The sequence below is a fragment of the Epargyreus clarus genome, unplaced genomic scaffold, assembly GCF_041222505.1.
Source record: "Epargyreus clarus isolate Ecla_fem2 unplaced genomic scaffold, WU_Ecla_fem_2.2 ptg000012l, whole genome shotgun sequence".
Lineage (NCBI taxonomy): Eukaryota > Metazoa > Arthropoda > Insecta > Lepidoptera > Hesperiidae > Epargyreus > Epargyreus clarus.
The window spans coordinates 3,433,610-3,459,554 of NW_027332220.1; the positions used below are offsets into that span (position 1 = coordinate 3,433,610).

General features: G+C 36.5%; 2 protein-coding genes across 2 annotated transcripts in view; one reads left to right on the forward strand and one right to left on the reverse strand.

The window, feature by feature from the left end:
* Ald1 (fructose-bisphosphate aldolase) overlaps positions 1–23,593 on the reverse strand; it is a 162,553-nt gene extending 138,960 nt beyond the window's left edge. The window contains exon 1 of the mRNA XM_073078145.1: positions 23,587–23,593. The gene's annotated coding sequence lies outside the window, so the exon portion shown is untranslated. The remainder of the gene's footprint in view (positions 1–23,586) is intronic.
* LOC140746526 (aquaporin AQPAe.a-like) lies at positions 3,985–5,545 on the forward strand. Its single transcript, XM_073078682.1, has one exon. The coding sequence runs from the start codon at positions 4,286–4,288 to the stop codon at positions 5,096–5,098; it is 813 nt and encodes a 270-aa protein (XP_072934783.1). The 5' UTR covers positions 3,985–4,285; the 3' UTR covers positions 5,099–5,545.
* Positions 23,594–25,945: the final 2,352 nt, after the last annotated feature.

Below are 25,945 nucleotides of genomic sequence, written 5' to 3' on the forward strand. Positions count from 1 at the left end.
TATACATTTTTTGTGTTAATTTTAGTAGTTTTAGTTTAAATATTGTTTAATTGTTTTAAAAAAATGTTGTTATTACCTTAAATTAAACTAGAAACTATTAAATTCGCTATGTACACAATGTATCTCATATTTGATTAATAACAATTTTCGATTATACTAATTTATTATTATTTGATGCCGTAAATATTTAAATAATTATAGTATTATCACTTTAAATATACTTTTAAAATAATACAATGTTTTTCTTAAAATAAAGTATTTATAATAAGGATTTAGATTAGTGCCTAGACGTAATTAAATGTGAGTTTGGCTATTTTTGTTATGCTTTAAAATTCACGCTTAAAATAAAAATAAAAGTAAAAATATTCTGTTATGTGTTATTATTTTAGATGATAATTTTAGTTTTTATATGAATTCATCTTTCAAGTCATTGACGATTTTTTTTAAACCTGTTAATCTGGCCAAATTAGACATTTGGTGCTACATAAATTCGCAACAAGTTCAATATTGCTACAATTTATTATTCAGCTTGTTGGGAATTTACGTATTTTCACCCTAATTTTTTGGTCTAATTTGACCGGACTATATTTTTTTTTTTTTATAATATGGAGTAGCAGACGAGCATGCAGTCCACCTGATGGTAAGTGGCTACTGCCGCCCATGGACATCTGTAATCAACCCCAGATAGGATTACATATTCCTACCTGAGGTCGGCCACAGATGCGCCGATACGCCCCTGAGGACTAAGTTGGAACGCCTCATAAAAGTCTGTTTCCCTTACCACACCCTTCAAAACGGAACACAGCAGCGCCTAACACTGCTGTTATTAGGTAGAAATAGGTGTGGCGGTGGTGCCGCCGGAGTCGAACCACAAAGTGTTCTACCACCTTCATAATGTATTATGTCTCATTTTTTGGCACACCCTACACCCCAAACGGCTTAACGGCGTCTAATAATATATTAGGTGATGTTGGATTAAGCTAAATTTCGGGAGTGTTAGGCTAAATTACTCCCTCTATATAATAAATATCTGAAATATTTCTTATTAGGCAGTGTCACATAACCTACGTCACTTCCCTTTTCAGGTTATATTTAGGTAGTCGAGATTTTTCTTTTGAAATAACTATTAGATTATTTTCAAGAATTTCTTAACAAACTAACTAAAAGAACCCTTGCTTCTTAAGACCATGTCGTTCTACATAAATTTAATTTAATTAAGTCCAATTTTAACGGCACGGCGAGTACGAGTATATTAAAAAGAGCTTTAAAAATGAGCCAAGTTGTGCAATTTCTTGCTACGTTTCTCGTTTCAGCCGGCACAAACCACTTAGGTATATCCGGTTATAGCCAGTTACTGGCTATTTCACGTCGTTCCGGGTGTACTTAGCGAGGGAATATTTATTTCATGAACTATTAAGGCTGTATAGTAGAAAATGCAACGTAGGCTTACCTAATTTATTTTTTATAGTGTACGAATTATGTCCCAAGTTTATAGGCGTAAATATTTGGGAGGTTTCATAAGTTTTAATGTTTTAGACATATAAAATCAGCTAACTGCAAGTGAAAGTTCAATCAAATTGGATAATTTCCGAAATGGCTTAGCCGATAGCCATTTCGGAAATTATCCAAAACAAACAGACAGACATAACATTTTAATTTTTTTTTGCTTTTCTATGGACGTAGTAAAAAGGTTTTTGATGTGAAACATCTATAGCCGCACGTAAAACCGATTTCTGGCGTGGCGACGCATGCCGTGGCGCACGCTATACGATGGTATATATATACAGTCTATATGCAGTAGTGTGTACGGTGTGGCGCCATGCGCAATCGAATTCAATAAATAGTCATCGTTATCTGGAAAAAAATCGTAATATTTTATTTTATCATTATGACATATTTAGTTCCTATCACAATATGTTCTTTTCTGCATATTACTTTAACAAAATAATGTCGATGTTTCACATCTGCCAGGCGTCCCGTGACGGCTCACATTTTTTTTACATTACAAGCCAACACTACAATTTTACTTATTTATATAGTTTTTATAAGATAAGTTGGAATACAAGACATAAAAACGTATATTACGTTGATGTCGATAATATAAATGTAACGTTCAAAAGGCCAAATGAGGTTAATTATTTAACGCTCAAAATATATTCAGGTTTACATCAAAGATTGCTTGTTTCATAATGAACGCCGAAAATGGACTCAATCAGGGATTCTCTTCCATTTAAATATTCTGTATAAATAACATACAAACAAATGAAACTGCTATTTTCAGAGTACTCGTTAATTATGTGGCCTTACATGATACGAAATTAAATGTTTATATTTTTAAATTTGCATTAACATTAAAAAGTAATCTTTGAAGTAAATACTTCAACGTTTTATGAGGATAAATCATCACACATATAATATGTATTCTACCTAATAACAGTAGTGTTAGGCGCTGCTGTGTTCCGTTTTGAAGGGTGTGGTAAGGGAGACAGACTTTTCCGAGGCGTTCCAGCTTAGTCCTCAGGGATAGCGGCGCATCTGTGGCCGACCTCAGGTAGGAATGTCTAATCCTATGTGGGGTTGATCACAGATGTCCATGGGCGGCAGTAGCCACTTACCATCTGGTGGACTGCATGCTCGTCTGCTACTCGTATACTATTAAAAAAATAAATAAAAAAGAAACATGGCCAGCGTAGTGGTCAATGGTTTAATCCCCTTTCACCTTGAGAGGAGACTCAGTAAGTCAATAATGAGTTGAAGACAACAATAAAACCAATATGGAGTATTAACTCCACGCAAATATTTTATCTTCCCCTATTTATCATTGGTAGAAAGCCAATATTCAATGGAATTGCCTACGAAAAATATGTCAATGTACTCATAAAATGTGAACTACATACTCGTAAGTACTAAACAAGAGACAAAGGAACTTTGCAGAGGCCTTGATTCACCTGTCTTACTCATCCATCAATTTGCTGACACTCAGACCAAAAATAATAGACGTCGCCTTTAGACTCATGTTGATGCATGTAAAAGAGTAGACGACGCCTCTAAATAAAAATGAAATTGTGAAGTATACACGCTATGCATTTGCTTGTGTTTCTTATTAATATGTCCGGCTCTGTGATGTTGGGTAAAGTGATTTGTCTGCTAAATAAATAATAAAGGGATCGAATGAAGAGCGTACTGTTAATGAACTACTTACATTTTTTTTTTATAATATAAGAGTAGCAGACGAGCATGCAGTCCACCTGATGGTAAATGGGTACTGCCGCCCATGGACATCTGTAATAAACCCCAGATAGGATTAGATATTCCTACCTGAGGTCGGCCACAGATGCGCCGCTACCCCTGAGGACTAAGCTGGAATGCCTCGGAAAAGTCTTTCTCCCTTACCACACCCTTCCAAACGGAACACAGCAGCGCCTAACATTGCAGTTATTAGGTAGAAATAGGTGTGGCGGTGGTGCCGCCGGAGTCGAACCACAAAGGGTTCTACCACCTTCAAAAATAAATCTTTTAAAATAAATTATGCTCATAATATTCAAAAAGGATCTCGAAGGATCTCGAATGTCGATATGTTGTCGTTGATAATAAATACTTGAAAACAAAAATAACTTCCTTAATTTGTCATTAAATAGATATATTAAAATGCCATCCTTTCGTTAACTGTAAAAATATACCAACAATCGATACAACATTACATAAAAAAATACATTTGTAACATTCATAAAATTCATCCTCAAACCTTTAAAGTCACTAATTTTAGTCAATTAGTACCGTTCGTCATCATTCAATGACAAAATCCATTCCATGAATTACATGGATTTTGTCTCATCATCATCTCCAAGCCCTCAAAATCACTCACTATTCCATCGTTTGTCGTTATTAAATGCGGCGTCATCTTCCTTTTTTGGTCTGAAACCATACATGGATACGATAACTGTGACCTACATTCAACAAATGACGTCTTTGATTGAAACCATATAGTCCTTAGTGTGTAACCGGCAGCGGTTATTGCTACTCGTGAAGTTGAAAATTAAAATTCTAAGAATGGGAACAATAGAAAAGTTAAAAGTGATTCCATATTATTTGGAAAAAATGAATCAATAGTAATATTGAAGTGAGAAGTGGAACAATAGGACATAAAGACCGAGAAAGATTAATAATAATCGGTATATTTTGAGGTTTTCCTACTTCAGTGCTCGTCAAACAAAGAATTGTTTAACAATACCGCTGGACATAACAACTGAGATACAATAGTGTTGGTATCAAAAAGAAGATAAATATGACTGTGCTAACGAGCTCTCAACTTTTAGTGACGGTAAAAGAAGATTCAGCTGTGGAACCACCTAAATCTTCTATCAAAACCATATGTTACCTTCATTGGAAGATGATTCTTGCTGAATTCATATCAACGTTTTTTCTAGTATTCTTCGGTTGTATGACATGTGTGCCTTTGGATGGAAAGCATCTACAACCTTTATATTCTTCTCTTGGCTTCGGGTTAATCGTCATCTTCAACATACAGGCATTTGGACACATTTCTGAAGCTCACATGAATCCGGCTATCACTTTTATAGCTATTATCTGGAAGAAGATGTCTGTAACTTTGGGAGTGTTTTACATAATAGCTCAGCTTTCTGGAGCTGTTGCAGGATATGGTGTTTTGATTGGAGTGACGCCAACTGACTTGATGATAAATGGAACTTGTGTTACTCAGCCCCATGAGAGATATACTCGTACTGTATTCCAAGCTTTGGTACTTGAAGTACTTTTAACTATGGCTTTGTCTTTCATCACCTGTGCTGTTTGGGACCCAGTGAACAAAGATAGTCAAGAATGTAACTCCTTGAAATTTGGGCTGACTATAGTTGGTCTATCATTAGCAGGAGGTCAGTTGACGGGAGCTAGTATGAATCCAGCGAGGTCTTTGGGGCCGGCTGTATGGATTCAACAATGGAGAGCACATTGGATTTATTGGATTGGTCCGTTATCAGGAAGTGCGTTGACGGCAATGTTTTATAAACACATGTGGTTAAGAACGGATAAAGTAGTGTCTGATGTCAAGTGGAATGAAGATACCTTATTACAGAGTTAAAAGACAATTTTAAAATAAAATTTAAATTGACAAAATAATATTGATAAGACTGAATGTAACCGTGATTTTATTAAAGAAGAATTGTATACTTGAATAATTAAATTAAGGGACGAGGAACTTTGAAATTACATCGGTTGATAACAATCAGATATTTCTATGACTAGAATTATCAGAACCACTTTAAAATATTAAGTTTATTAAGTTTTTAAACTATATCAATACATTATAATATCAACACGATATCGTCTAATATTTTCAAACATATAACATTGTAGAATCAATTTGGCTAAAAAATAAGAGAAATATATGTAAGTGTAATCACTTCAATGCTAAATTGTTTATCGTCTATTACACGTATGTACGTCCAGTAGTCGTATGATTTTCTTGTTTTATGTCCTTACCATGTAGAATTGTATGTTTAGGTCACAGTATACATTGCACATACTCGTATGTTAATTTGAGAATAACTTTTCATGTTCCTTTTTGTCCGTTGCACTCATCACATCATTATCATCACTTCAGCCTTTATCGTTCCACTGCTGGACATAGGCCTCCCCTAGGGTGTGCCAGAGCACCCGGTCCTGCGCTGCTCTCAGCCAGCCACTACCACCACCCTTCTTTAGGTCGTCGGTCCAGCGCGCCGGGGGGCGTCCTACACTCCGTCTGCCGATTCGTGGTCGCCACTCGAGAACTCGCCTGCCCCATCGGCCATCGGTTCTACGACATATGTGACCAGCCCACTGTCACTTCAGCTTGCTAATTCTTTAAGCTATGTCGGTTACGGTCCGGTGAACGGTGAAAGAGTAATTCTGTTTATCAAAAGTATTGCTTGTATCTCTTTGCTGTTAAGGTGCTTATAATATTTTGAAACATATAACTAATTGCTCCATACTAGAAACATATTAAGTACACATTTTTTTATTAAATTTAAGACAGCTGTGGCTGTGATACCACCGGAATAAAATTACATAGGATTTTTCTCTTTATTCTATTCATATTTCTTACAGTATCAATATCTAATTTGCTTCTCCATTATGATTCGTCGTTGTACAAACATTTGCTACAGAGGTCGGCAACCTGTTTGCGGGATAAATTTGACGTGTTTCAATGTTTATTTTTCACGTATTCATGTTTGCTGTACTCAATCGAATTACCGAGTATACGACATACATAAAGTTTAGTATTTCATTGTTAGATTACTGATTCTCTCCGTGTCTATAAATGGATAAGATTAGATTTCTACCTGAGATCGGTCATAAATGGGCCGGTAATCCTGAGGACTAAGCTGGAACGCCTTGGAAAAGTATGTTTCCCTACACCCTTCAAACCAGAACACAGCAGTGCTAAACACTACAAAGACAGACTTTTCCGAGGCATTCCAGCTTAGTTCTCAGGGGTAGCGGCACATCTGTGGCCGATCTCAGGTAGGAATATCTAATCCTATCTCGGGTTGATTACAGATGTCCACTTACCATCAGGTGGACTGCATGCTCGTCTGCTACTCGTAAATTATAAAAAAATAAAATAAAAAAAGTTTAGAAATAAAACAGTAATCCGCGCGCGGAAGCGTTATAAAATCTCGAAAATTATTGGATTCTCTTCCTCCTATATATTTTATGAAATGGTAAAAGCAAGGGACTATTATTATTTAGTTCATTTCCCAACCAGCCAGCACTCAGTAACTCAGTAATTCCCTCGTGCAAATTCGAAGGCTTCTAAGCGATATGGATAACGAAACCTTAAAAGTACTGCGAATTTTACGGATGAAATATTTAAAGGAACCTAACTCAAATATCCGGTTATTTCCGTATCAACAGCAATACTTCAGATTACTTACATTACATTTATTTGCTTCCTTCCTTAAATGTGTTATAAATGGATTTCCAGTTTGTTTGTTTGTTTGTTTGTTTGTTTGTTTATAACTGGAGAACTGCTGGTTCGATATACATTAATCCTTTTTAGTTTAGTATAGTAGTATTTAGTTCTAGTATACTAATTAAATATTACAATAGGTGTGATAAGTAAAATTAACACACGTATTTCTGCTCAACTACCGCAGTGTTAAGTGTTGTGTACTGCTTTAAAGGGTTAAGGGGAGGATACTTATACGAGAGATACTTTCCAACTTAGTTCTGTAACAATGCCTGTATTCAGCCTCAGATTACCAAGGATTCATTGCAGATGACCGTGACTTGATGCTCGTTTTCTACTTAAATATTTTAAAAAATCTACGTATAAAATTCGAGTGAAGTCGCAGGCTTAGCTAGTGAGTACCTTTAATTACTGTCTTCGATTAATTAATGCATACAAATGCTGATAACGATTATTTTCAAGGAGAAACTGAATGCAGACGGAAAGACAGAAAATAAATCATTCATTTTCAATGTCACCTGGAGGTGGTGGTGGTCCACCAGCGTCATCATAAAAATCACCATAATCGTTCCCACCAAGAAATATATGTACAAATTCTCGAATATATGTATTAATTCGTTCTCATCTCACTGCTGGGCACTAGTCTACTCCAAAATGAAATTGATCTAGACACACTATTTTGCTCGCCAAGTGCAAAATTGGAAGACTAGTTTTTTTGAAGTCGTAGCTTTGTAGGCAGCCCTAACGATTTTTTAATCACCGTTGGAGCTTATTACTAATACGTACCTTCAAAAACTCAGATTGGAAACGTTTGGATTCAAACCCAAACCTTTAACCTTATTTGATTACAGATTGTCCTAAATGATACCAATAATTTGTAACTAATAGACTGTACGTCAGATACTTCCTAGATATACCAGCTTAGTAGGTATTCAGAGGGGTTGTCCCTGTAGTTCCGGGACCAGAATAGGGCTACAGTATCTCCTGCTTGTCGTAAGAGGCGACTAAAAGGGGCTTTCGGGGTTGCGGGTGGTAAGAGTGGGAGCTCGAACGGTCCGGCCAACGACTCCGGGAAGGACGGCGGTATGTGTGGTCGCATACCGTCGTGTACATCGGACGGTGTGGTGATTTAATCTCACTTGGGCGGAGCCCGACGGGGCAGTGCGCTTAGAGGACTCCGGTTGCGTTCCTTTGGAGATCCCGGAGTCCTCTATGCAGTGCTGAGGACGGCCACCGGGGGGGCTTTAGTGCCATCAAAATCCCACATAACCCCGTGTCGCTCCCACGGCACCGGGTACCTTTTGAAGGTTTCCCCCCTCGAAAACAAAAAAAAAATAAGGGGTAGCGGCGGCGCATCTATGGTCTACCTTTGGTAGGAATCTAATCTTATCGGGGAATGATTACAGATTTCCATGGGCAGTAGCCACTTATGTGGACTGCATGCTCGTCTGCTACTCCTACTTATAATATAAAAAAAGATAACAACTCCAATTGAAAAAGGTTTATTACGAGATCAATTGGGATACAATAGAATCTGAACGTATATCGACGTGAGAACACGCGTCGTCCGTTAAGCCTCCAATCTTGTATAAGTTAATCCGAAAGGGCCTGTATTTATCGACTCAGTGCGCCATGAAATAGGCTCCTGCTTGTTTTGTAACCAAACAGCCATTGAACAATGTGTGCCGAATATTAGATTGAAAATAAATTCAATAAAAAATCGTATCTAGTACTATACCCTAATCTATTTAGATTATCTGTATCTATTAAAGTTTTACTGAGAAATAACAAGCTTCATATCTTATTAAGACCCCTAAGGGGACGAATATAAACCTTTTATTATTGCTCAGATACGCTTCATAAGGTTTTTCTATGTAAATAATCCTTTGGTTCAAATTGCGTGTTCTTTATTTGTAGTGTCAAATTTATTAAGTACGAGTAAATATCACTATCATTATTTGAAGCTCGGAGCCTCTGCCTAAGGACTCCAGCTATGTATAAAACTTATTACAGAAATAAAAAAACATAAATACTTGAGTAATCTACATTCCAGAAAAAAAAAACCTATTGAAAAGGGTTTATTACGAGATCAATTGGGATACAATAGAATCTGAACGTATATCGACGTGGGAACACGCGTCGTCCGCTAAGCCTCCAATCTTGTACAAGTTAATCCGCAAGGGTCTGTATTTATCGACTCAGTGCGCCGTGAAATAGGCTCCTGCTTGTTTTGTGACCAAACAGCCATTGAACAATGTGTGCTGAATATTGGATTGAAAATAAATTCAATAAAAATCGTATCTAATAAATACTATGCCTACATCTATTTCGATTATCTGTATCTATTAAAGTTTTAATAAGAAATAACAAGAGTTCATATCTTATTAAGACCCCTAAGAGGACGAATATAAGCCTTTTATTATTGCTCAGATACGCTTTATAAGGTATTTTTATGTAAATAATCCATTAGTTCAAATTACGCGTTATCTGTTTGTAGTGTCAAATTTATTAAATACTAGTAGATATCACTATCATTTTTGAAGCTCGGAGCCTCTGTATAAGGACTCCAGGTTTGATAAACATAATTACAGAAATAAAAAAAAAAAACATAAATACTTGAGTAATCTACATTCCAGAAAAAAAACCTATTGAAAAGGGATTATTACGAGATCAATTGGGATACAATAGAATCTGAACGTATATCGACGGGAACACGCGTCGTCCGCTAAGCCTCCAATCTTGTACAAGTTAATCCGAAAGGGCCTGTATTTATCGACTCAGTGCGCCGTGAAATAGGCTCCTGCTTGTTTTGTGACTAAACAGCCATTGAACAATGTGTGCCGAATATTGGATTGAAAATAAATTCAATAAAATACAGCGTAAAATAATTTCTTTTTATAGTCGCTTAAACTCTCAAGCCCCTTAGGGGACGACTTTTTAAAAAGACTTTCATAACGATTACTTATATATAATTTTGTATGTAATCATTATGAATATTCATGGTTTTAGGTCCATCAGTTTAATCTATACATTTTCTATCGGTGAGTCTGTCTGTATTGTTTCAGCACAATCTTCCTCGAATAACCGTAGGATTAAGAATTTAAAAGTGTCCATGTCAAGGTTGGCTTAATAGATTAAATGGTGTGCATAAAATGACTTTTTTGATTTTCTTCCATATAAAAAAATAACTTTCAATACATCCCTATGTATTGAAAGTTATTTTTTTATTTCATTTCTTAGAAAAATCTGCGTAAACAGTGTAGTGTTAAATTGTCATGTATTCGTCCCGGATTGGTCAATTTATGCTTAATTTGAACAACAAAAGGCAAGTGGAGTACAAAAAACGGAGCAACCAAGGCATCCAATTACAAATTCTTGGAGCAAGCGATCGGAATTCACACGAACGCAGAATGAAGCGTTGGCATCCCTCTAACCAGGTTTTGAAAACATACGGGCGTTTATTACGATCCTTTGTTTTTGTATCTTGAAGAAATTGAAATTATTACGCATGTGTGGTAGAATGTGCTTACTTTCGAAAGGCACCGAAACATACGTGCTATTATTGCACTATGCTTTTATTCATGATGTAGCAAATAAATAGATTGGAACCCCTTAAGGGTTCGACAATATTAGTTAGATATTGTTACCGCTATTAAATTTACAAACCAATTAACAAAAGGAAATATGTGTGACAATTCAAGTTGATGAGGAGTGCACTTTGGGCGACCAACTCCATATGAAACTGTACAGAAAATTTTAAGCACAAAGTATAAAAATTTAAACTGTATACATACGTAAAATATTTTCCAGTATGTTTTCACCAGATACTTAGGATCTCGTTAAAATATTTACTGGCGTGTGAGCGACCGTTGTATTGAGATTGCGAATTCATCGCGAAGGTTGTGGAGATCTTCGATATTTTATATTCAGTACCAAATTTTCACCCGCGACTTTCGCATTTAAAGGGACATCTTTGCTTATTCAAAAACATAATCAATCCATTACTGTCCCACTGGTGTTATATTTATTTTTAAGGAAGTCAGCCATGTTTTCCTTAAAAATAAATGTAAAAGGTATAAGGGGAGGAGGAAGGACAGCTTTTTGAATATTTCTATTAAATATTTGACCGAAGGCCGAATTCTGGACCAAGCCGATAAATAATAGACTATAAAAAAACTGTTCCTGATTGGCTAAAAGTGAAAATATAAGGAATTAAGAAACTTTTATTTGACAGCCTTATGTCAATTGCGTTTAAACAACTTCAAATTAAAATTATTATATGCATTTATAACACAACCACACATGCATTTCAATCACCAACGCGAATCTAACGCGATTTCGCGCATTCGTATCAATAAAATTTCGGTGATCACTAGATCAGACAAAACTTTTTGGCCGAAGCCGAAGGTTTCTCCGAAGATGATGTTATTGGCCGAAGCTGGCCAAAACTAAAGTGGGTCTGGGTGATTATGTATTCGTCTTTGTGTGTGTCGATGACGACCACGATACAAGGAATTCTAGTGTGGGGCTGTGAGTGTAGAAAGTGTTTATTTATCCCCTAAAGGGGCTACCAGTGGTATGAAAGTTCGTCTAACAAAAAATCTACGTATTTTGTATTATACCTAAACCATGAGTTTCAATGTAAAATAGAGTATTCATATAGCACCTATTATATTAATTACGCAGAATTGTATGTTTCGAACTAAAACGTGAAACTTTAAGCATATTGTAGAGAACAAGTTACGAGGTCTCAATGGGAACAGTTTTGAAACAGAACTAGTTGAGTTCTCTTAGCTCCTAGTTATAACAATACTGTTTTATGTCTAATAAATTGGCTTACCCGTATACGAAGTTGTAGTAATATAGTTATTACCAAGGACTGTACTAATACAAAGTAAATTTAATGAAAACATACTGAAATAAATGTAATAAAAGACAATATTACCTACTTATACTTAGTTACATGTGGTGGATAAGCAGTCAATTTCAATTTGTGGGAAGAGACCTTTGCCCAACAGTGGGACGTACAAAGATTGAAGTACATGTTATAACCAACATGTAGGCTTGCTACTTAAAAATCAATATACTCGTATATTAATAAGAATATTCTTTTTGAATCCATACGTTGATGTTGTGGAGCTGGAGCTGCTTCAGACTTCACATTTTTATTATTCGAACAATGACTCCATTTATTATAGGTACGATTTTTACACGTTATTTCAATGTGGCTATAGTATAGTAGTGTATCCTAACATTATAAATGCGAATGTGATTTTCTTTGTTTGTTACACTTTCACGCATCAACTACTTAACCGATTGTCGTGGAATTTTGTACACATGTTGTCAGGGGATCAGAAAACGAGATACCTTTTATCCCAAATAAAAGTACCGTTCTCGAGGTATAAATAAAAACCTTTGAATGCTTGTGAAGTCGCGCGTAAAAGCTAGTTCATATATAAAACAATGAAAATAATGTTTAGTGACGCAATAGTCTTCAGGGCAAAGTTACGACTACCATGAGACACTCTTTAAAATGTTAAATAAGCAAGAACTTTACAAACTACATGCAAAGATCTTTCAAACTTTCTCCATTAGCCTTAGACGACTTTATTACTTATAATGTTTAAGCCATAGTTTAGGCTTTAACACACGAGCGACAGATGGTGCCGACGGTGGCGACGATATACGCAGTATAAATAGATGCTTCTTACATCCACAACCATATTAGGATTCCGTTGGGAATGCCATGAACACATACATAGACGAATACACAAACATCCCAGACCCAGGACTGAATTCTAAATTCATCATTCAGATGAAGTACCGGGGATCGAATCTGGAACTCTGCGCGTTAGACCGGTATGGTGGCGTAGATTTCCTCCAAACTACTAAATTAAGTGATATCCTAGTGGTTAAGAAACGCGGCCTCTTGATCGAGGGGTACGACGTTTAAATCTCAGGCACGCCTCTGATTTTTTAAAGTTATGCACATAACTTTAAAAATTATGTGCATTAGAATTTTATTATCTTGCTTGAAACGGTAAACGAAAACATCGTGAGGAAACCTGCATACATGAGAATACTAAAAAAAAGAAGATTTTAAAAGTATCTGAAGCTTACCAATTCGCATTTGGCGCGGTAGACTATGGCCTAATCCTATTCATTCTGAGAGGATACCCGTGCCCAGCAGTGGAACTTCAATGGGTTGATGATGATGATGACAAAGTTAAGTAAAGTCAGGCGTGGTCGTAAGTTGGATGGTTGGAACGTTACACATTTCTTTAAAAAAATCAAGTGTCTATCTATTTCGGAGCAAGAGTTAGAGCCCAGTGACAGACGGACAGACAGCGGAGGCTTAGTAATAGGGTTCCGTCTTTACCTTGTGAAGGTGGTAGAACCCTTTGTGGTTCGTCTCCGGCGTCACCACACCGTCACACCTATTTTTGTCTTATAACAGTGTTGAGCGCTACTGTCTTCTGGTAGTCGCCCGAGTGTAGTAGTTTGCTCACCCGTTCCAAACCATCAATATTGATATTGATGGCTAACAATAATACGGAAAGTTCTAGTTATGACTAAAGTTTTGACGTCTACAACTATCCATGACGTGGCATCAGAATGTTTAAGGAAGGTGGAACTTTGGAACTGCAAACACCTTCCAACTTTTGCTATAAAGTCGAATGGCGAGATTTATAGCTCAAACTTGTGTTTTCGAACAAAGCCTCAAGTTACGAAGTTTAGGAAGATTGAAATTATGTGGTAAACTATAAAAATACCGAAGTTATTGACGCTTTCGGGGGTTCCGTACTCAAAGGGTGTTTTATAATATGGAAATAGCAGACGAGCATGCACTCCACCTGATGGTAAGTGGCTACTGCCGCCCATGGACATCCGTGATCAACCCCGGATAAGTTTAGATATTTCTACCTGAGGTCGGCCACAGATGCGCCGCTACCCCTGAGGACTAAGCAGGAACGCCTCGGATAAGTATGTCTCCCTTACCACATTCATCAAATCAGAACACAGCAGCGCTTAACGATGCTGTTATGAGGCTGAAAAAGGTCTGGCGGTGGTGCCGCCGGAGTTGAACCACAAAGGGTTCTACCACCTTCAAACAAAACAAAACATGGGGATGGTATTAGCTGGTTAAGTCGACCAACGACAGGCTGCAACCGAAGGCGGTAATCACCGGTTGTTGGTGACTACTGGATCCAATCTGCATTGGCGACTCCTCTGGTGTTGTAAATGTTCATAGGCGACGTTGCCTACTTTCCATCAGGTAGCACGTCTGTTTTATTGTTAGGCTCAAACATAAAAAAAAGCGACGTCAATTGTCAACGACTGCCGACGACTGCTGTTCTTAACGACTATCGCCTCGCCAAGCAAAGATTTAATTCGAAATGTAATCCTATTTTGCTTTTGTATGTATCTTTTTTTTTATTTTTTTTTTATATTTAACCTAACGATAAGGCAGACGGGCTACCTGATGGAAAGCAGTCACCGTCGCCTATGGACATTTGCAACACCAGAGGAGTCGCCAATGCATCGCCGGCTTTGAAGGAGAGCTCTTTTTACACCCCTCTTGAAGAGCCCCATGTCATAGTCCTGAGGGAATACCTCAGGAGGAAGTTCATTCCACATTTTGCACGTACGCGGTAAAAATGACCGTGCAAACCGAACCGTGGAGGACCACCACGGGTCAAGCTGATGTGGATGGAACCTCATCCTTCGGCGGGTGGTGCGATGAAGGAAGGGTGATGTAGGCACCAGATCGAACAGTTCCTCAGAACACACACCATTGCAAAGCCGGTAGAACACACAGAGGGAACCTATGTCCCTCCGCAGGCTTAAGGGTTCTAACCGATCAGAGATCACTGGGTCATTGACGATTCGCACCACGCGTTTCTGTACGGAGTCAAGTGGGTTAAGCTGATATTGAGGCGCGCCTGCCCAGAGATGCGAGCAGTACTCCATGTGGGGCCTCACTTGTGCTTTATAAAGCAAAAGGAGTTGCCCCGCAGTGAAGGAAATTTCGCAAACATATTCAAATATCCTTTTGGCATTTGCGTCCACAGTTAACTACATTCTCAGTAGCTATTTCCTGAGCACACAAACTTCGTTTCTATTCAGAGGCATCAAAATATAGTTAGACTTACGTAGAACTTTGTCAATTCGAAATACATTTCAAACTTCATAAACTTATATGGGCGAACCTACTAGCTTTGTGTCAAGAAATTGTACAATTTGTAGTAAAGTTATTGCGTTTTCGAATATTGTAATCTATTACTATCCCACCACTGGGTTTGGGTTTCCTCTTAGATTTTATTTTTATAGTATAGGAGTAGCAGACGAGTATGCAGTCCACCTGATGGTATGTGGCTACTGCCGCCCATGGACTGTAATCAACCTTAGAGAAGACTCATTTGGGGTCGGCCACATGCCTCGCTAACCCTGAAGACTAACTTGGAACGTGGACAAGTATGTCTCCCTTACCACCCTTCAAATCAGAAGCGCTTAACGCTACTGTTTAATTACCATCCACAGTAGTTCTTCACCATTTAAGGAATAATTCTTTTTTAATACTCACATAATTTGAAAAGTCAATGCATAAGTTTGAACCTCCCGATTGAGAGGACAAGTTTAAAACTACTAGAAGGCTAGAACTTAGTCTTTAGGAGTGGCAACCAACCAGGGATTGGCTACACGTAGAAGCAATATTTTATATGGAGTTGGTTGCAGATATTCATAGGTGACATTGACCATGTACCATAATGCACATTGCATATTATTGCATATTGCATTGCATAATGGATTGCATGTTATTTCGCTATCTACTATAATTTTACAAAAACATCTAGGACTTGTGAGAGGCCACTTTATACCATTAGGCTATTTGTCATATTTATCCTTACATTAGGTACAGTCAGCTTCATTAGTAGATGAGCAGACTAAAATTCTAAAAGTAACTATAATAAGTAATGTGTCAAAGTAGCCGAACACGGTATGAACAAAATGACTTACGTAACTAACATGATATGTCACTGTTCAGCCACGTTTGAAATTGTAGTGTTCATCTACTTTTGAAACTTTACAACGTTCATCTAATTATGGTGCTAGTTGTCTTCAGCTACTTATGAATGCTTGGGTGTATAACTATTGAAAATTTAATCTGTTCATCTATTTTAGAAGCTGACTGTACATAAAAAAAGGGACTAAAAACTCACGTTCATCGCTTTATATCTTAAAAAATATACAAATAACGTAATACCAGACGATAATGGACACTCAGAATCGCAAAAAATCTCATCCAAGGCCCTTCCCGCCAGAATATCGGCGGCCATTTCAGTGACGTCATTTATAAACGTCAAGTATTATATTTCAGCTTTAATTAACGTTAGGGAACGCAAATATGATTAATTAATTTTTCCCATTTATCCTAAACGAAGGCGATACGAAAATTGTTAATTAAAAATTTATTTGCTACTGACTTTTCGCAGGCGATAAAATAAGAAATTATAAATGAGTTTAGCAGATTTGTTAGATTACCTAAAAATGTATTTAATATTTGATGTATATATTTCATTTACATATAATTGATGTTCGTTACAATAATATTTTGCGATTTCTATATCAAAACCTGGCTAAGTCAAAAAGTTTTTAGTAATAAAACTATGACGTAAAAGGCACCAGTGATTGTCAAATTAGAGCATAAACGAACAGGGGGGCTAGCCATGTTACAAACTTTGCATTCTATTCATTTTCTATTCTATTCGTTAGCAAATGTCATTCTACATATACGATAAGTCTATGGTTAGCGATCACATTTAATATCAATGAGCCGTCAAATACAATATCGTCTGGTTTCTACACCAGCCAAAATACCCACATGGTAATGATTAATTATTTAATAGTAATATTACAATATAACATCATAATATACATAAAAATATACCATATTTTATAGTATATGTATTTTATTAATTAAAACTATTTGCAAAAACTAAACTTAATAATGTGTCTATGACCGGTAACTATGGTGATTGGTGATTGTTTACAATGTTTATAACGTTTATATTACTAATGACAGTAACAGCGATTGCATGTAATTTGTATAAAATTACCCACTTCAACTTAGGATATATGGGCGCAAATCAGTATCTTATGTTTATATTATAACATTTAATGTTTAAAATAATTATTTATGGGTGTAAATCTGTATCTTACGTTTATATTATAATATTTAATGTTTAAAATAATTATTCGTAATTACAATACTGTTATTGATCTAACCTCAATGTCTCTTAGACATTGCACTGATTCTTTCGACTGATTTTAAAACATTTATTTTGTAATTTATTTTTAATAATTCATATTGTTGCAAACCTTCAAAGTAAAAATCAATTAGATTATTATGACTCCAATTTTATTGTTTTATAAAAAAAACTTGGTTTAATTTGCATCCTACTAGTAGCGCCCTCTTTTGGCGATTTATGAAAACTTGTAAGGAATGTTTGCGTGTTGTAACGCGCTTGTTTATTAAAACAAATATAATTTGTGTAAGATAAATTATTTGGAGTAACATAAAATTCATTATTAATTTTTATTATGTCAATTTTGATTGTCAATGTGGAATTAATATTTAGATTAAAATATGGACGATTTCCGGTAGTACTTCAAAACACTTTGTTAGTCATACCAAATAAATTATGTAAATTATAATAATATTAAAATACTTATTCTCGTATTTTTAAAACAATATTTTCAATATAATGTTATTTTATTAACAGTTAAATTTATTGTGAATCACGTCACTTGTTATAACAAAACAAGTGATGTGAGGTAGTTCTTATGCTGTTTGTCACTCGAGTAGTATTTAAGTCCACGCGCTGGTAGAGCGTGGTACATTCGCATTTAATCAGTCGTGTAAGCCGTTACTCTGCTCGAATTGTAAATAAAAGTGAATAAAAGTGATTCTCATATTAAAGTCGTTTCGTTCAGTTTATTAATAAAGTGCGGTATTGGGATATCGCCGACAGATACGTATGACCAAAAGAAAATATTTGGACGTCCAACTTCGTAAAATTTACTGGCTCATGGCACGAATGTCTCTCAGCAACAAACTTGACTACTACAAAGTCATACTAAAACCAAAATGGTCATATGGATCTAAGCTTTGGGGAACCGCATCCAACTCAAACTTGGGCATCACACAACGCTTCCAATCGAAAATGCTTCGCATGATAGCTGATGCCGCAGAGACGAAAGGGAAAGAGAAAGTGACAAATAAACTAAAATCATATACTCGTCCTATAAAGACACCCCAATGAGCTTGCTAGTGAGTGTATGAAATCCACCTGCACTTTCAAGCTCATCAAAAGGAGAGCTACTCAGGATCTTCTTCCATCGTAGGAGCGGCTTCCAAGGAGGCAATAATTATAAATGGGTATGCCACTGGGTGTATACTATACATGCCAAGCCAACAAATTAAACCTCATAACCACCAGCTTTATGCCTAGACAGGGAGACTGCAGGGAAACGGGAGATAATAATGAAGAAAAGGATACGGATATTAATATTATATATATTTTTTAAGGTTTAAATAAATTGTTTAGTTACAAGTAAAGATAATATGAGAAGGATTAATAATGGTTCAATAAAACAGCTAAACTGAGACAACAAAAACAATATTTTTATTTAAGCACTGGAATAACTTTTTTTTTATAATATTAGAGTAGCAGACGAGCATGCAGTCCACCTGATGGTAAGTGCCTACTGCCGCCCATGGACATCTGTAATCAATCCCAGATAGGATTAGATATTCCTACCTGAGGTCGGCCACAGATGCGCTGCTACCCCTGAGGACTAAGCTGGAACGCCTTGAAAAGTCTGTCTCCCTTACCACACCCTTCAAAACGGAACACAGCAGCGCCTAGCACTGCAGTTATTAGGTAGAAATAGGTGTGGCGGTGGTGCCGCCGGAGTCGAACCACAGAGTGTTCTACCATCTTCACTCTACGTTCTATCCTATCTATCTATTATATTATATGTTCATATTAATTTAAAATAGAAAAAAGGCTGTGCAATTCATTTCTATAATATTTTAGGATACACTAGTTATAGAGTGTTTAAAGTATACATTAAAAGTATACATTTTCAGATCATATCATTAATGATCAAAAGTAATTAAAGTCTTTAATGCCGTGATAGCGCGTAGTGAAGTGACAAATAGCTGATACAATATCCTCCATTTTATTAGCGTTTACGTTTTCTACAGGGTCGGCGCGATCGCTCACTATGACATTTATCTTAGAATACGCTTCGCTAACAAATTTGACAAAAAATTCAAAAGGTTGTCAAAGGTTGTCATTTGTATGGAAAAAAGCAATGACATGGGCATTATAGAATTGCTAGCGTTCTATTCTATCGTGTAACTTGGCTACGACTTTTTTATTTCGCTATTTTGATCACGTGATCATTGATAATTTCATACATTTTAGCGTTTCTATAGCGTTTCTACAGCGCAAGCGACTGTAGAATGTCAACTTGGCTAGCCCCCCAGAGCTGTTGCGAAAGATTTTACTATTACAATTATAATGTTTCTAAAATAAATCTGCGAAAAAGACGCCTCGTAAACCAAGTATGTCATTTTATTTGCTTCAATGAAAGCGATTTATTGCCCACTTTGAGAAACATTGATCTTGCACGTGAAGTAACAAATAGTTCCTTCTATATCACTTATCTGCTGTTATAAGATAGAAATAAGAATAGTAGATTGCTATTCGAACCCTAAATATTCCTACCCCCAAGGCAAAAGCTCTTTACCGTTTATTTGATGACAAAATTATTAAAACGCTTCTGAATACAGTTTTCGCATTTCCATAACATTTGAGTTTTTGGATGGCTGATAATATTCTACTTAGAGGCTCGTTATACGTGACTTGCCCGATATTGCTGTGTGAAATGGCCTTTCTCATTTGGGAAGCATTTCGAAATTCGGGCTTTGGTCTCTAATGGTGTGGATTTGGAGAGTATCTTTAAGACGTTGGGAGTATCTTTAGGACCATGACAGTGGACTTTTGATTTTTTGTTGTAAAATAACAAAAGCAGAGGTGTGGCGTGTTTATTTCTACTCATGGACATCTGTCGCCGTATTTAAATCGGAAACATTTTGTTCAAAATATGTGCGAGAACAGAGATCTGTCACTCTTGTTAGTCACACACGGGTCGAAATCCTCTCGAAATAAAATTCGGTAGACTTCAAACACCTTTGAGAACTTTTTAAAGTTAACAAGCTTTAAAAGCTAAAAAGCTCTAGAGTGTGCAGGTTTCCTCACAATGTTTTCGTTCATCATTAATGCAAGTTATAATTAATTTCTACTACGAACTTACCTAAAACATCAAGGGTGTGTACTTGGGATTCAAACCTAGGACCCAGCGATTAATCGGCGTTGCAAATATTTATAATAATAAGATGTCTTGAAATCCAAATACTACTACAAAATACAAAATACACAATTTTGGGATACTTCAATTGAATTCAGTAATGAACAAGCCAATTTACGAAATAGGGTCCAATCAAAGGTCGTTTACATGTAAGCAAGTCGGCCGCGGTACGTATCTTCTCGACCTGATTTCCACAAGAACGGTTTGAGTGAGGACCGAATGACAGAACGAATGGATCTGTAATGCTGATTCCACATTTAAAAATCAAAGCAGGCGACATTTTTCATGTGGCTATGTTTCCTTGGTGGAAAAAGAATTCTCTTCTTGGGATTTACACTTTAATAATTCATTGTATAAAAGCAGTGATAGCCTAATGGTTAAGAAACTAGGTCTCTCGAATAAGGGGTCCGAGGTTCGCCATTTTTAGTTCGTTCTGAGACAGCGTGTGGGGAAGATGCACAGACCTGTATTTGTTGGGTGGGAAGACGTATACTTTAATGTAAAAAATGACAAAGTACGACGTTGACTTTTCATATTACTGATTGAAAAACGGGACTCTTTGGGAAACTAAATATAAAATAAATGATATATGATAAATGGATGAACTCAAAATCTTCTTTGTTTCTCTTTCCTGTATCTCCTAAGCAAAAACAAAAGTGCACACTTCTTTTTACGACCCATGTCACGACTTAATTTTCAAAATACGTTCCGTACGGTTGACGGTTGTCGGAAGAATGGTCACCCTGGGAGACGCTATGCCGCACGATATCGCATCGCAGCAATTCGTGTCGCAATTTTCTGCGTTGCGAATTCGCGTCGCGTCGCATCGCAGTTATGTACGAGCCCTTTACGCTGAATTGAATTATTATTTAAATAACTTAAATTATTTTCTAGTTTTTAGTTCGATTGGCAATAAAAGCGTTTTTTTAGTTTTATTACCATTATTTATATTTTAATTTTTTAGTCTGTGACAAACTCATAAATTGGGGAATTAATTAATCTAATAAGGATAATGGGAAACTGTTATCAAATTATTGCATTGTCATCGTCGTCCTTGACACGTAAGCAAAGTTTCAAATTAATCAGAATTGTGGAAATTGGTGAAAATTGAGCTGAAAGATTTAGTTACATAGATCCCTTACATACATACATTCATACATACATACAAACAATCAAAAGCAAGGAAGAATCAAATTGCATTATTTCCATACGTATAGATAAAATAATAGGGTGCGCTCGACCTGTTTCCATTTCGAGCTGGCTAAGTGGTTTGAGGGGTGAAAGACGTGATCTAAAGGGTGGATGATATATAGAGGGAAAATTAACAATATGTGGTTATCACATAATCATTTTGTCAAAGTAGGCCCGAGCATAGGCGAAGATATAACGTATAACGTAGTAAGGCGTAAGGCAGTCGAGGTATTCCGTTTTAGCCTTCAGAATTAGCGATGTTTGGAAATTGATTACAGATAAACATCAGAAATAACCATCAGATGGACTACATGCTTTTTTGATACTTAAATGTTATATAAAAACAATAATAACCACTTTTACAAGTTGCCATCCATTATTTTGATATCGATTTTAATAAACAAATATGCATAAAAGTTTATCGTACCGATGGATGGTTTCAGTTTAGATTGGTATTTAATTATTATTACAGAAAACCTGATTCTTGATATTTAACTGAAAAGCAACGTAATGTACGAGTATATTTATACAGACGAATCCAACGACAACTCTTATTATTAAAATCCATTACTCCTTTTGGACTATAAGGCATGTTAACGAATGAGATATACATACATTCAGACATACACACATACATACATACATACGTTTGAAAACTCGAAAATTTAACCTACTAATGGATGGATTCCGTTTAGAAAATTGCGGTCTATTCGACCTGATTCCACACTGCAAGCTATGAGTGGTTAGCATTGAAAGAACCAACTATTACTTAGTCATTCTATCTATATGGAAACTCAAAAGGAATTGTTTCTCACTTTACACAAACAGAAATACTACTCCTTATTTGTTACTCTTGAGTTTTTCTTTAATATATTGAAGTAGCGATAGTAGTGAGCAATTTTGTGCTGCAGTTTATAGATATTGACTATTAGGTCAATTAACAGAAATTAATAGATTTTACAGAGTAAATTCAATTATATAGTGGTCATAATGATCAATAACTGCACAAATAAGATTTAACAAAAGAATATAATATGTTAGTTACCTGTTACAGTATCTGAAAGCAATACAGGAGAAGTATTTTCAGATTCTTCGTCTATCTTCAAAGTATATAAAGTTGGCGTAACGAAACTCTTACACAATTCACTTTATCGTTATAACAAGGACTTTATAGTTAAAACACCCGAAGATATTGCACCGAGCACATGGAGCGCGTGTGCATCAGGCGGAGGTTGCGATCTAACTGTCAAACTAGATAACTCGGTGTTATGTCATAATGACAATGGTTTGATGTTTGTTATGAGGGTAGTTATAAAACATCTATGATATTGGCGATACCTCAATGATTTCTATGTGTCGTCATATATTTGCCTATTTCAGTATTACCATATCTAAAATCAAATTTATTAAACAAAATTATAATTATGTATATGTGTATAAAGATGCACACAAAGACAGACAATCCAATTTCCAAAGAAATCCGAAGCACTGCGTACATGAAATAAACACGGATTGAATGAAATCAGGACAAAGAACGTTAAAGGCAAAGCTTTACGCATGGAAAAGGCAGTTTAATTTTTCAGGCACTCTTGAGCGGCTCTAATTGACAGAGATACGTGCTTAAAGGCTTATTAGCGAGGAAACGGGGGGAAATAAAATGGCACAGCTTTGAACATCGGTACTTAGTCCTTTGTCGGCGTTGTAGGACTCTTTGAAGATACGTTTTGGGACGTGTTAAGGGCCCAATTGTTACTTGCGAAGTTGCGAGTTTGAGGCGGATTTGTTTCGTTTGTTCATATAATTTGCTTTTACAGTTGTGAATGTAACAAATTGTTTATACACCCAACAATATGTTTGTCTCTAATATCGATGTAAATATTATTGAAATCTAAGTGTTTTTAGTACAATCCCAAATATATGGATCAAAGATTTTTCTCATTGATTTTTCAGTTTTAATATTTTACATAATTTGTCTCGAAACTTAAATTTTAATTTAAGCTTTTTTTAGCAGATAGGATCAGGTATTACCTACCTGAGGTCGGCCACAGATGCGCCTCTACCCCTGAGGACTAAGCTGGAACGTCTCGGAAAAGTATGTCTCCCTTACCACGCCCTTCAAACCGGAACTCAGCAGCGCCTAACACTGCTATTATTAGGTAGAAATAGGTGCGGCGGTGGTGCCGCCGGAGTCGAACCACAAAGGGTTCTACCACCTTCATTCGCACTAGCGTTTAAAAAGGTTTGCGTTAAACGGCCATCTTAACAGTTATATATAATATTATTTGTATTTTTAAAAGTGTCATCGTGTGAATGAGCGCTAAGAAATCTATTTGTTTCATTTCAACCGAAATATCTTTTACTTTCTTTCTTTCTTTCTTTTTCTTTTACGTTAGTAACGTTACTGAAACGAAGTTGTATGACAGAAATGCGTGTGCCTCTAAACCCTTACGACGACTGTACCTTCATTTTAATCATAAATTGTAATCATAATTTTCAAAAAGTTACTTTAATGTACAGCCAGTCCTGTCCATCAAAGTACTAGGGCGGTTGTTGTTGACAGCTAATCACATTTTGAAATTTAGGCATCAAAATTTTCGGGAGATTAAATTTTAATCGACCTCGATAAAATTTTAATCTCGAATATTTCAGCCTAAGGGTACGTAAATAAGTAATAAAGTATTTAGGACTATATACTCGTAGTCTCTTTTTTAACGCTTTCTACATTCACAGTCCCCCACTAGGATGCCCTGTATCACTGGTGTTGTGGACATACACACAGACAAATACACAAACACCCAGACCCAGAAATCTCAATTCATCATTTAGAAATCTGTCTGGCCGGGGATCGAACCCGGGACTCTCTGCGCGTCACACCGGCATGGTGACCACTCCGCCACGCAGGTCGTCTCCTAAGAGGAATACCATCGTTGTCAATACATTATTGACCCAGTGCTGGGCAGGGGGTAGATTTGGGTCTCCTGTTCTATAACAGGGCATAGTTCACCGCTCTGGCCAAGTGCGAATTGGTAGATTTCACAAGTCTGTAAGATTTTTTTTAAAGTACTCAAGGGTGTAGGATTCCTCACGATGTTTTCATTGTTATACCAAGTGATAACCAGGTGGATTGAATACCCATGTGCTACTTCTTTATATTAAAAAACAAAACAACTTTCCATATTTAAGATTTGAAATCCACGCCTCGTTCGTTGTGACTAATTTTAACTACGTTTTTTACTCTAAACACATTCCTTTATCTGGTGAAAGCGAAGTAAACTTCCACTAGGCCATTAATCCAGTCGTACTTCAACAGCAATCCACTACATGTTCCGCTATAAATCCCCTTGAAGCGCAGCGCAACGCTCCTAATTTCGTGCTACTAATCGTTAAGTGGAACCTACATCATTCACTTGGATTAGTACCATCAGTGCTCAAGTTCTGTTCATTTTACGGGATTACGTGCTGTTAGGAGATGCATAAATTAACTATTCCTGTCAGTATGGAAACACAGGGTTCCGGGTTCGATCTTTGGGCTAATCCCTTAATAATGGTTCTAGTTTTCATGTACGTGGAGCATATAAATCCTAGGAATGCCTAAGAAAAGTAGAAATCATGCATTTATATTTTAATGTTTATGATAAATTTTATCTCACGATAAGTGTTATTGATTAGATAGAAAGTTATAGTTTTTAGGGTTCCGTACCCAAAAGGTAAAAACGGAACCCTATTACTAAGACTTCGCTGTTTGTCCGTCTGTAACAGGACTCTATCTCTGGAACCATAATAGGTAGTCACTTGAATTTTTTACAGAGGATGCATAATGACGGCCGCTATAACAACATATACTAAAAAAAATTGAAAATAAATGGGCGTTGCCATACAAGGAACCCTATTTCTCGTTTTCTATTATACCGTAATAGGTAGACAGTTCAAATTTCACAATGTATTTACTTCAGTGGCTGCTATATTAATAAATACCTACTAAAAATATGAAAATGTGTGTGGTACGGAACCCTCCATGTGCGTTCGACTCGTACCTTGCAAATTATTTGTTGTAACACATTAAGTTACGTAAGTCACATAAATTACAAAGTCAAATTTATCCTAGGAGGTGTCGGTCTAGCTTGAACCGCCCGGCCAGCAACCCCGGGATGGACGGTGGTATGTGTGGTCGCATACCGTCGTGAACACCGGATGGTGTGGTGAGTTTCAAGCTCACCTGGGCGGAGCCCGACGGGGCAACGCGCCAAGTGGACTCCGGTTGCGTTCCGTTGGAGATCCCGGAGTCCTCTACGCAGCGCCGAGGACGGCCACCGGGGGGTTTTAGTGTGGTAAGAATCCCACATA

Coding starts and splice junctions, on each gene's coding strand:
- LOC140746526 (XM_073078682.1), top strand. CDS start 4,286: ATGACTGTGCTAACGAGCTCTCAACTTTTAGTGACGGTAAAAGAAGAT.